A 12902-nucleotide genomic window follows, 5' to 3' on the forward strand; every position below is an offset into this window, starting at 1 on the left:
CATGTTTATTTTATATTTAATTCAAGAAACTACTAATTAATTCACTGCGGCCCAAGGTCAAACATTGATGCTGTTTTGCGAAAATACTAGAAAATAACGTAAAGAGATTAAAAAACGTAAGTTTAACTAGCGGAAAAGGTCGAGTTGGCAACACTGTTTGCGAATTACTGTGGATTGTTTTTCGACGAGGACGACGGACGAGTCGTGAGTGCGTCGCGAAGTGTGTGTAGGGGTAAAGAAGAAGCAGCTAACGCAAAGAAAAAAGAAGAAAACGTCAAAGGCAGAAGGAAAGAACAGCAATAAAAAAAAGCGGCGACAAAACGGTCAGTTTAGCCATAAAGAGGGAACGCGGCATTTTTGACGGCGTTGTTTTTTTTAGTAATTCTTTGCGCGCAGCAGCTGAACGCAGGCAAATATTTATTTGCAACAACACGACACGCTTTGACCAAATGTGGTAAAAATAGCAGAGAAGCACAAAAAGCAGCCGCCGTCGACGTCGTCGTCGTGTTGTTTTTGCTCGCCGACGCCGACTCAAAAAAACCCACACAGGAGCAGTAAAAAAAAATATAGTATAAAAAATAACCAAAAGTGGAGCGAATCATTTCGGTTAGCAAAAAGTTAGCACACAACGTGCAGCGTACGAAACACGCGTGAGGAGCGAAAAAGAATAACACAAAAAAAGCAAAAAAAAGTGCAAGTGCAAAGCCGCCAAACACGCACAGACACACACACACACGCATAGCTCCCACACAAATACACACAAACAGAGCAGCGAAACAATGTCACGACGTCGCCCTCCGCCCTTAGCCCCCATTAATCGGACTCCGGAAACGGTGCTGTAAGTGCTGCATTTTTGTTGGTGTTTTGTTCTTTTTTGCCTTTTTTTGCAGGGTTATGACACTATGACACTTGTTTTGCCTGCGCCAGAGCAGTGCAGCAATAGCGTGCGACTATTTTCACACACCGCACACACACACACACACACACTGTTAATTTGCCCTGTTTATGCGAACATTGAGTTAACCCCTAAAGCAGCGAGCGTTATCAGTTATCTCACTCCACTGATAAACAGTTGCGAGCTGTTCAATTTGATTTGATTGAATTTGATGCGCTTCATTGCGTTTTGATTGATAATCAAGTTTGTGTCAGCATCATTATTATCATCACCATCTTCATCATCATCATCGAGAGCTGTATCAAGTTTCATAGAAATCAAAGAAGTAAATGTGTGGTTGTTGTCTCGCTCGCACCACAGTCATTTGTCTATTTAAGAACAGAGAAAGAAAGAGTGTAACAAGTGTCTTAACTAGCAACTGTAACGATTGTTTTTTTTTTGGTTTTATGTTTAATAATTTAGCAGCTCTTGAAATAACAATTTGTATTTCACTATTAATGAGTTGTACTGTAAATTAACTGTTTATTTTTCTTTCATTTTTTTTATTACCTGTACAATTTGTTTTACTGGATTTTTTAAATTGAAAAGTATATATTTTTACGTACAATTTTTCTGAAATTAAAAATTTATCTTATTTTGAATTTCATAAAAATGTTTCCCAAATTAATTTCAATTCAAATACAAAAATTATAAAATTCCAATTTGGACGTTAAGTTTAAGTTTTTATTCCTTAACTCATAAAACCAAATCAAAAAAAAAAAATGGGTAAATTATACTTATTTATTATGAAACGAAAGTTCATATTATATTATTTGTGTGTTGCAGATTTAATTTTGTTCTTGGAATTTTAAGAGTAACTTATTTTTGTACAATTTTTAAACTATCTTTTCAAAAACTGTTTTTAATTTTTTTTTTAAATTAAAGTTGTAGTTTTTTATTTTTAACTTTTGAATTAATGTTTCTTATTCCTTTTTTTTTAGTGTGCCACCACGTAATCTAGACTCGAGGGCAACCATACAGATTGGCGAGCAAACATTTGACATCGATGCCGACAGTTTGGAGAAGATTTGCGATTTGGGACGCGGCGCCTATGGCATCGTGGAGAAGATGCGACACCGGCAAACCGGGACAGTTCTTGCCGTCAAACGCATACCGATGACCGTGAATTATCGGGAACAGCAGCGACTCATCATGGATCTGGACATATCGATGCGTTCCAGCGATTGCCCCTATACGGTTCATTTCTATGGCGCCATGTATCGCGAGGGCGATGTCTGGATCTGCATGGAGGTGATGAACACCAGTCTGGACAAATTCTATCCCAAAGTGTTCAAAAATAAGCAAACCATGGAGGAAACGGTGCTCGGCAAGGTTAGTCCCAAAGCATTTCGCATTTTCAGTATAATAACTATTCGATTCCATTGTGTAGATTGCGATGAGCGTGGTCAGCGCTTTGCATTATCTGCATGCCCAGCTGCGGGTGATTCATCGTGATGTAAAGCCCTCCAATATATTGATAAATCGCAGTGGCCAGGTCAAGATTTGTGACTTTGGCATCTCAGGTGAGCGGTAATCTAAGCTTAAGCGTTGAATTCCAAGTATCAGGCATTTTTTATTTATTATCTGTTCGTTCTAAGTTCGCTCAAGCAAACCTAGGTTGCATTTATAGCAGATAGAAATCATCCAATTTAAAATAAACGCCTTTAAAAGTAAATGAACAATAAAACAACACTAAAATCAAACCAATAGGTTAGCGTTTTAAGCAGAAAACAAGAAAAAAAAACTACGAAATTGCTGCAAAAATCAATCTTTAACGTCTTTGTAAGGTTAGGAACAGATGGAAATGCAACAAAGAAACAAAATTAAAAGTTAAACAATGAATAATATTAAAATTGAAACAATATTGTAGCTTTCTAAGCATATGATAAAAAAAACAACAAGAAATAAACTAAGAAATTCAGGTTAAAGCAAATCTTTGACCCCATTGTGAGGTTAGGAACAGATGGGAATGAAACAAATAAGCAAAATAAATCGATTTTTTTTATTTTCATGCAGGTTATCTCGTCGATTCGGTGGCCAAGACCATAGATGCCGGCTGCAAGCCGTATATGGCACCGGAACGCATCGATCCGCAAGGAAATCCTGCACAGTACGATATACGCTCCGATGTGTGGTCGCTGGGCATTAGTATGATTGAAATGGCCACCGGTCAGTATCCCTACAACAAATGGCGAACGCCCTTCGAACAGTTGCGTCAGGTGAGAGAAAGTCTAAAAGGAAGTCAATCAATCATTCAATGTGTTCTCATTTAGGTTGTTGAGGATGATCCACCACGCTTGACAGCTGGTTCGTTTTCACCAGAGTTCGAGAGCTTTATCGCCACATGCTTGCAAAAGGAGTATACGGCGCGACCCAACTACGAGCAGTTGCTGCAGCACAGCTTTATCGTCGAGCATTTACAGCGCAACACGGACATCTCGGAGTTTGTCGCCAGGATATTGGATCTGCCAGATGAGCAGTCACCGCAGTAGGCGGCGGATGACTCGAGGGTGGGGGTGAATTATGTATATCGCCCCCCCCTCCCAGCATATTTGTACTATCCCCCAAAACAAACGAAACAAAACAAAAAGGAAAAAGAAAAAAATGTAAATTGCCGCCGTCTTCTACATGCATTTGTTGTATGTCTTGTCTGTCTGTCTCTGTCTGTATCTGTGTGAGTGTGTGTGTGTGTGTTTGATGTGTGCCAGTAACTGTAGCTGTATGTGTAGAAATGTATCTCGCAAGTATGCACGAATCAATCGCTAGCTTAGGAATTAAGAAATGCAATTGAAACACATACAACGATATACAGCATACTCTATATATACTAAATACTTTAATTACGTGCCGTACTGCATAACAAACAAAAACAAATCAAAAAAAAAAAAGAAGAAAAACAAACAAACATACAACCAACAATTTTCGCCCATGGCAGCGCTCAAAGGAAAAAGAAAAACAAATGAATACCAAACTGTGCCTCGGCCTGGCGAGGCTGTCAAACTGTAGCACGCTTGAAATAAAATGAAATGAAATCAAATGAAGCAAAGTTAGTTTGCTGATAATGAGAATCGTGAGCATCGAAATTGAAGTCTCCACCATCCCCAAAATAGCCAAGCAAAAAAAGAAATGTAAATTGTTTAACAAAATAGTTAATTAATGTTTAAAACCTTAAAAACGCGCATACAACAATTGTGTAATATTTTATTGATTTATTATTTTGTTTTTTTAATTAACTTATACCTTAAACACAAACAAGAAACGAGAGATGAAAGAAAAACACAACTCACTGTAATATGAAGCAAAGCAAAGCGAAGCGGATGGAAAACTAAGAACTTAAGTATATTAATAGTTTATAATGATGATGATGAAAATGTAAAACTGATGAAGAAACAGCAAATTGTGTGCATTGGGTTTCCCCCCCCGCGAATTCAATTCGATTATTATATTCAAAACAAATACAAGAAAAGAAAAAAGAAAACAAATGAAATGCTTTATTAATAATATACACACTAAACATACATACATACAGCATACATACATACATACCTATTTGCATTACTTAGTACAACATGTACAAACAACACGAAATTGTTGTAAAAACACAGCATGAAACTAAAATCAAAACAATGTGAAGATATAAAAAAAATGCAACAAAATGTCCAGCAAAATGTTTGTGGGCACGTGGAATTGAGACACGGTTGTCAATTACATATACTATACATACATAATATGTCATTTATTTATGTGTTAAGCAATATGATTGAACAGAATAAATTGCAAAAAAAAGGAGAGAATGATGTTAAGCAAACTTGAAAATTCGTTATATTTTTTCTTTCAAATCTGTCAACAGTGAAAATATGGGAAACAACATTGCTGCAATATCGATATTTGCAATTGCAGGCGATACAATATCGACACTGCAAGTACTGTTGCCATATCGATACTTGCAATTGCAAGCGAAAAACTATCGACATGCAGGCACAGTCGATATTTTGCAATTATCGTTAAATTGACCGGCTGTTGATAATCTCTTCCTCCTGTTTATCTGGCACAAATAAGCAGCTGCGCTGCACTCATAAAACAAGGCTTTATCACGACGTTAACGATAAGCAGCGAGAAGCCCATACAATCGTCAACTGGCTGAGAACGAGAAGAGAACACAAAAATTATGTACGCTGCACGCAGTTTATTATTGCTATCCTCATCGCGCCTGCACGGCAGCAATTATTTGGAGCACGCCCGTGGCCAACTGGAGGAGTTATTTCGTGCGTAGGTCGAAATAAAACGTACTTTGTAAATATTCTTTTCATTTGATAACACTGCATTTATAGTAAAAATGTAAAGACTGTGCTCTTTGTGCCGTACGCTTTGCCCGATCACGACAAGTACACGCAGCTAGTGCGCGATGCACTGCAGCCCTGGGGCTACAACGTCGAAGGGCTGCACACTAAACCCAATCACAGTTTGGCATTGACTGAAGCCCAAGCCATCTTTGTGGGCGGCGGCAACACATTTGTGTTGCTCAGCAAACTCTACGAACTGCAGCTGGTCGATCTCATCCGTCAGCTCGTCCTCGAGCGCGGTCTCACCTATGTGGGCAGCAGTGCCGGCACCAATGTGGCCACCCGTTCCATACACACCACCAACGACATGCCCGTCGCCCAGCCGCCCACCTTTGAGGCCCTCGGCCTGGTGCCGTTCAACATCAATCCGCACTATCTGGACCCGGAATTGAATAGTCAGCACAAGGGTGAGACCAGGGACGAGCGTCTTTCCGAATTTGTCGCCTATCACAAGCGACCGGTGCTGGGTCTAAGGGAGGGCACCAGTCTCAGTGTGCAGGGCGACCAGGCCAAGTTGTTGGGCTGCCGCAATGCCAAGCTCTTTAAAGCGTAAGTTGGATTCTATATTAATTTGTTTGCGGACAGACAAAAATTAACTTTTACTGTACTAAATGATCCTTCATTTGATTTTTATACGTTTATCCGGATTTAAAAGAAATTAATTAATATCTATTTCTAATATTTCTAATTTTAATTTTTAACAATATGCAAATACGTAAAGAAATTTTGGTATTATAAACTTTAGTTCTTAGACAGGCAAGCATTTCTATATCCTTTCGATTACGATAATCAACTATTTACTTACTTGCAAAATTCTGTGCTTATCTCTTCTTTTGTGATATGAGATCTACGATTACTATCCATACTGTTATACTTCTATACTCGAATGCATGATTCAAACTGATCAAACATGATTTATCCAAAATTCATTCTGTTATATTGTTATACTTGAATCCATAACTAACCCAAATTCAAAACTGTGATGTAAGATCTACGGTTAATATTCATACTGCTATACTGTCATACAGCTATACTTGAAACCATAATCCACACTGTTATACATGCATGATTTATCCATGAAATCCATATCGTTTTACCTGAATCTATAATTAATCCAAATTCCATACTGTTATATTTGTATCTTCTCCTGCAGCGATGGCACCACTGTGGAGTACGAACCTGAGGCGGATCTCAGCTTTTTGCTTAAATCCTAAACGCGACGTTCTTAGAAAACATTTACATACATTTATTTGCGCAAAAAATAATAATAAAGATAATAGAACATTTGTTGCACATACTATATATATATATGTATATATATTCTGTAATAACAATTATAGTCAGCGTGGTCTGGATCGATCTTATGAACTTATGTACATCGTATATATAGGATAAAGGCACATTAAGACTATGAAATTGTCAAATAATATATGTATATATAAAAAAAAACTAGATGTGTATATACAATTGCTATAACAAATGTAATGTATTATCATAATAATTATAGTAATAATAATAATAATAAATATACAATAAAAAATGTGTATGCAAAATAATCGTAGTTTATAGATAGAATAGATCAGATTTGAAAAAGGAAACTGGCAGGCAACTAACTTATTCGATGTCTAAGGCTGAAGTGCGTTTTCGTATAACAGTTGGCAAATTAGTCTGATAGTGGGCGTATAACAGTTTCCATTAACGAAAGATAAGCTTGATTTACAATTACCTCAATTGAATTGGTAGCGATAGCGATAACATTTAATTGATAAAGAGCAGCCCGTATAACAGTTGCGTGCTGTAGCTGGGAGAGGCAAGATTTCTGGCCCACTTTTGTTGATTGTTTTTGGCTAAGGTGGCATTCGACATTGCAGTTACATTACAGCCACTTTTGTATGACTTAAACGATAAATGTATAACATACATATAGTATAACACTTAGCTATATACATATATAGTAGATATGTATGTGTATTGTATACTATATTAATAGGAATTCTTGCTGTGCCCTGGCAAGTTACAATTACAATTATAACATAAATAAATTATTTACATTTGCTAAATTGGTTGAGAGTGACGATACATCGATAGATTGATTGATTGATTGTTGGCCCCTGAAGATTGGCTAATGGCGTTGTTGTGTACATGTGCTTAATATGACTGTGCTACTGTTCTACAACTGTTATACACCCCACCCGCTTCCCCCATTTCAAATAGCTTACGTTCGACATTTAGTACAAATATAATTTATGCGATTACGATTAAACTTAAGCAAGCATTTTGTTTGGCAGCTACACGTTCTCCTCCTCCTCTACATCTTCCCTCCTCCTCCTCCGTCCTAAAAATATAACAATTCTTGTCTACCATTTTGAGCATTAAAAGTTTCACTTTAAAGCAAAGGCATGCACACGCATCGGAACGACTGCGAGTTACCCTGTAGCCAAAAGCAAGAGCGGGAATTTGAGAGTCGTTATCAATATTTGATGTAAAAAAGAACTAATAAAATAAAATACATTAAAATACTATTATATAATAATATTTGTAAAATAAATTATTACTATATTGAAATTGAAATAGTCTATAAAAGGATCTCTTACTGTCTAAACTCACGCTCTTTTCTTTACAGCTTACAGGTCACCCACAAAAATTGCCTAGAACTTAACACACACACACACACACACATACAATCTCCTAACACACTCACACATATACAATCTCCTAACACACTCACACACACTTGGAAATATAAGTTTATAAAGGAACTGAATGATATTGATTGTGTATAACAGTTGTTTTCTCATTTCTCTCTTCTGTCTGCTAATTATTTTTGCAAAATACTTTTGTCCTCGTAGCGTATGATGGCATCGCCAATCTGTTTGCGCGACGCCAAATGGATGCACTGCTCCCGCCCACATCGACTGGGCAGCGGCATCGGCAGCTCGCCGCCTCGTGCCAAATGCTGTCGCACATCGAGACCGAAGCGCAGATGCGGCTCCACGGCTCGCAGTATGTGCACCGTGTGCTGGGCGGCCACAAACATGTCCAGTATGCTCTCCACTCCGGCCGGACGCTGCGGCGACTGCAGCAGCTGCTCAATGTCCAGGTCCGTGTGCATGATGGGCAGACCCAGCGGCGCCATAAGTTTGCGTGCTGTCGACGAAAGAAGAGGAGAACATCATAGTATAATGTGAATAAAGTTGCAGTGTAAGAAAGTTTAAAACTAAGTCTGCTCGACAGTTGAGTTACTTGTTAGGCATGTGAAACTGACAAAAGCCCGAGCTAAGTCTGCTTGATTCTTAGTTACTTTTTAAAGTATATAAGTGAAACTCTATGTGAACAAAGCTCCATCTTAATTGAAGCTCATAAAACTGCAAACCAATTTTGTACTATTTAGCAAAAGTATAATCTGAGTCTGCTCGACTTCGAGTTGTTTGTTAATGTACATATAAGTGAAACTGAATGTGAACAAAACTCCACCTTAATTTCAACTCATAAGACTGCAATCATTCTAATAATAAGCAAAAGTCTTAACTGAGTATGCTTGACTTTGAGTTACTTGTTAAAGTATAAAGACAAACATTAATATATCCCCTCGCCTCTTGATATACTTGTTAAGCATTTGTAACCGATAAAACTTCAATCATCCATCGAATATGTCACAAAAGTCTGAGCTGAGTCTTCTCGACTTTGAGTTACTTGTCAAGGTATAAAGTTAATCCTTTATATATCCCCTCGACTTGTTAAGCATATGGAACTGATAAAACTTCAATCTTTATCTTAATTTATTCTTAATTTCAGCTCATAAAACTGAGTTTGCTCGACTTTGAGTTACTTGTTACTTGTGGGCGTGACCGAATTGTTCAATTAACTTTTACAATCTTTAGTAGTACTTTGGGTAAATTTGGTGGCTCTAGCTCATGTAGTCTCCGAGATATAAAGAAGATTGTATGTGGACAGACAGACAGACTGAACAAATATGAACTTCTGTCCCATTAATTGTAGGTCAACTCACCCTGCACATAGTCGCGACTGTAGAAGGCGATGACATCGTGATTGTGACGATCAAAGTAGCCGCTGCTCTGGCTAATGTCGCAGTTGTCGCACTCCTTGCAGAAGTGCGCCCAATTGCAGGGATACAGCTGAAAGCCGATCGGGGCATACACCTGAAAGCCCTGAATCGTGTTGATGCGCACCCGATTGAGGAAATCGGTGCGAAAACTCATGCTCGGCGTTGCGAGCAGCACCAGCGACTCGAGACCGAGCTTGGGCAGTGCCAGATCGGCAACAACCAAGCTCAACAGCTGCCTTGGGCCATACATGGAGGCGTGGAGCAGCCAATCGTCGGCAGCAACGGGAGCGCTTAGATCGGCGGGCAGGCGGATGGAGACCCAGGCAATGCGAGAGCCATCTGTCTTGTATTTGGAGGACAATTCCAGTGCGAGCTTCTTCAGCGCCTTGAAGGGATCATCGTCGCCTTTGCTGGGCGAGTCGAGGCGATAAAGAAAGATCTGGAAGCGAGCAACATAAAGTAACAATCAATAGCAATAGAAGGGAAATAATAATAAAGTGTGACCAACTGAAGGGAATATAATAAAGTGTGATCAAAGTAGTACAAATAAAAATAGAAGGGAAATTATAATAAACTGTGCAGTACAAATAACAATAAAAAAGAATAATAAAACAAGTAAGAAAGTTACAGTCGAGTGTGCTCGACTGTGAGATACCCGCTACCCATTTTTAATAAAGGCAAAATATTGCGGTATCATTTTCAAAATATACCGAAAATACTAAATAAATACTAAAAATATACCAAATGGTATGTTTGGTATATCGATACAGCACACCATTCAAAATATACCATAGACGACACAATGTACCAGATTGTCACCCAAAGCAACTCAGACCCCTAGTAAGTAGGCGTTTTTGCCCATACAAAAGTATTTCTTTAATAACTTCCACAATTTTTATCTGATCGCAACCAAATTTTCAGGAATCATAACTACTACAGTAATTATTGTATATACCAAAATTCGTAGCTCTAGCTTTAAAATTACACTTGTTATTCGATTTTTTTGATTTGCGGGGGCGGAAGTGGGCGTGGCAAAAATTTGAAACAAACTTGATCTGCGTGCAAACATAACAAATGCTGTCGAAAAAAAATTATAGCTCTATCTCTTATAGTCTCTGAGATCTAGGTGTTCATACGGACGGACGGACAGACACACAGACACACAGACGGACAGACGGACATGGCTATATCGTCTCGGCTGTTGACGCTGATCAAGAATATATATACTTTATAGGGTCGGAGATGCCTCCTTCTACCTGTTACATACATTTCCTGCCGGCACAAAGTTATAATACCCTTCTACCCTATGGGTAGCGGGTATAAATACTATAACTGCAAGACTGATAAGAGCTAAACTAAATATAGAGACAGAGACATTTGGTACTTTTAGCTCAAATAACTTTTTAGACAGACAAATAGAAAAAGAAAGCTACAGTTTAGTGAGTTCGACAATGAGATTCCCATGACCTATTTTCAATAAAATCAAAACAGTGTGGTATTATTCTTAAAATATACCAAATAATATACTATAAAAATACCAAAACATACCGACATAGGACATTTTTAATATATACTCCATATACACTCGAAATATACTATAATTCAAAATATACTCCATTGTCAGCATGCAGTATTATATCAATATACCAGAGATAGTATTCAGTATATATTTGGTATATTTTACAATTAATATCGCACTGTTTTGCTTTCATTGAAATTGGGTAGCGTGTATCTCGAGTACTCGACTGTAGCTTTCTTATAAGTTTAATTTTTACGAACAACCTCGCGATGAAATGCTAAAATAAATGCAAAGCTCTGGATGAGTTCAGCCAAGTAAGACCATCAAATTTAGTAGCTTTAGCTTGGATAGTTTTTAGAGTGGAGACGAATGGGAATGAGAATGTTGTACTCACCAGCAAGAGAAAGGTGTTGCTCTGGTTGTGCATGCAAATGCGTTCGTATTGCGCCACAAAGTCGAGGGCATCGGGCACCTGATGCTCAAAAGATGGCACCAACAGGGCAATCCTTGTGCTCTCGGTGACATAGGGCGATGGGACAACCTCGACACGTCCCAGCGGCTTGACGACCTCAAAGCTCTTCAGCTGCAATCGCTTGGGTGTTGGGCCCTCATACAGATTCAAATGCAACTGATAGTCCATGCCACGTGTGGCATCAAACTTTCGGTACGCACTGTGCAGACTGTGATAGTGGAGCTTGGGATGCTTCTGCGTGGCATATTGCAGCGCTATCTCCAGCACTTTGGCAAAGTCGAGGGCATCGATGCGACTGAGGGGGGAGACAGCATGATCCGCATTCGCATTGGGCAGAAAACTGTGTGTCCCATTCAAGAGTTGCCACGTCAGCATATCGTGTCGCGTCTCCGGTGCACTTGGCGGTGGCACGCCCAGCGGCCAGCGTATCTCGAGTATCTTGTTCGATATGCTGCCATTCGCAATGCGATACGATTTCTGTTCCAGCTCGTAGCCACGCTGTTGCACCAGTTCCAGATGGTGCTGTAAATCGTAAAGAGAGAATTTTGCAAATGTTAGTATAAAAATCTAATTAGTGTGTGTGTGCGCAACCCATAAAAAACGATTTTAAAATTGCAGATTTTCGTAATTAACTAAAATAATTGATGCTATACCAAAGTAAAACAAAAAAACTAAAAACCAAAATTAATTAAAAACAATTATGGGAACTTGGATAGTAATATAATTTATTACCAAAACAAAAATGGGCAATTCTCTAGAAAGTGCAACCGGCGGCAAAAAATTCAAACTCTATAAAAGCATGTTTTCTTCACATTTGTTTATAGGGAAAATATTACATTTAACTTATATAAACGATTTTTCCATTTACTCATAACACATTTTGAAAAATTTCAATGCAAAGTCGAAGATGAGCAAAAGTTCTGTTTTGAACATTTCTACTGCAAGTTTTGTTTTGATTCATTTCCTTAAAGGGAGTCAGTATGCATTGATACCCTTAGTTTAATATCTTGTTTAATATCCAAGGAATATACAAAATATATAAAAGAAATGATGCAATAGCTAATAACGGTAAATTTCTTTTCAGCTAATCAGCTTCTATTTTTGTCGCGTGCGACAGTGAAAAACAGCATTTGTTATGAGTGCATCTAAAGTTTTTGTCCATTGAGCATGCAAAATTGTGTCCAAACACATATTTTGTTACCAAATATAATAAAATAAAATTTGGATGAATATAAGCACAACTTAATTTTTAAGAATTTTTGAAAGTTTGTCGCGTGCGACATGGCAAAAAATTTTTTTTTTCGTTAAATTATTTTTTTTTAATGTAGATGATGCATACTCTTTTTATGTGCAAAAAACAATATAAATTTCATGTCATAAGCGCCAATTGAGACTGTCATTATAAACAATGATAGAAAGAATGTGCACAGTATACCGGGTATAAACCAAATGAATTTGTTTGGCTGAAATGGTCAACAAACGAAATCTACTGGAACAGTATATTCATAAAAAAAATGTTTTGACATTAATGATGTAATTTAAGATACATAGGTAATTATGTTTCTAAT

At 37.9% G+C, this 12902-nt stretch overlaps 3 protein-coding genes across 4 annotated transcripts in view; 2 read left to right on the forward strand and 1 right to left on the reverse strand.

Annotated features, from left to right (window-relative positions):
* Positions 1 to 163: 163 nt before the first annotated feature.
* LOC133848529 (dual specificity mitogen-activated protein kinase kinase 6) lies at positions 164 to 4653 on the forward strand. 2 transcript variants are annotated; one of them, XR_009895271.1, is made up of 7 exons: positions 164 to 323; positions 380 to 838; positions 1876 to 2266; positions 2325 to 2457; positions 2951 to 3153; positions 3208 to 3553; positions 4198 to 4653. XR_009895271.1 is itself a non-coding variant. In XM_062284146.1 (6 exons), the coding sequence occupies exons 2-6, from the start codon at positions 780 to 782 to the stop codon at positions 3424 to 3426; spliced, it is 1005 nt and encodes a 334-aa protein (XP_062140130.1). In that variant the 5' UTR covers positions 164 to 323; positions 380 to 779; the 3' UTR covers positions 3427 to 3786. The 2 variants fall into 2 exon arrangements, 1 of the variants encoding a protein (XP_062140130.1); XM_062284146.1 differs by lacking the exon at positions 4198 to 4653 and having other exon boundaries at positions 3208 to 3786.
* A 305-nt stretch (positions 4654 to 4958) lies between these two features.
* LOC133848530 (probable alpha-aspartyl dipeptidase) lies at positions 4959 to 6570 on the forward strand. The gene is made up of 3 exons (XM_062284147.1): positions 4959 to 5203; positions 5266 to 5826; positions 6431 to 6570. The coding sequence occupies exons 1-3, from the start codon at positions 5103 to 5105 to the stop codon at positions 6489 to 6491; spliced, it is 723 nt and encodes a 240-aa protein (XP_062140131.1). The 5' UTR covers positions 4959 to 5102; the 3' UTR covers positions 6492 to 6570.
* Positions 6571 to 6872: 302 nt separating this feature from the next.
* LOC133848525 (chondroitin sulfate glucuronyltransferase) overlaps positions 6873 to 12902 on the reverse strand; it is a 28306-nt gene continuing 22276 nt past the window's right edge. Inside the window, exons 4-6 of the mRNA XM_062284142.1 lie at positions 11257 to 11856; positions 9287 to 9782; positions 6873 to 8424 (exon numbers count right to left, since the gene is read on the reverse strand). Coding sequence (XP_062140126.1) covers positions 8096 to 8424; positions 9287 to 9782; positions 11257 to 11856 — 1425 coding nt within the window. The 3' untranslated portion in view covers positions 6873 to 8095. The remainder of the gene's footprint in view (positions 8425 to 9286; positions 9783 to 11256; positions 11857 to 12902) is intronic.

The sequence above is a fragment of the Drosophila sulfurigaster genome, chromosome X (genome assembly GCF_023558435.1).
Source record: "Drosophila sulfurigaster albostrigata strain 15112-1811.04 chromosome X, ASM2355843v2, whole genome shotgun sequence".
NCBI classification, from domain to species: Eukaryota; Metazoa; Arthropoda; class Insecta; order Diptera; family Drosophilidae; genus Drosophila; species Drosophila sulfurigaster.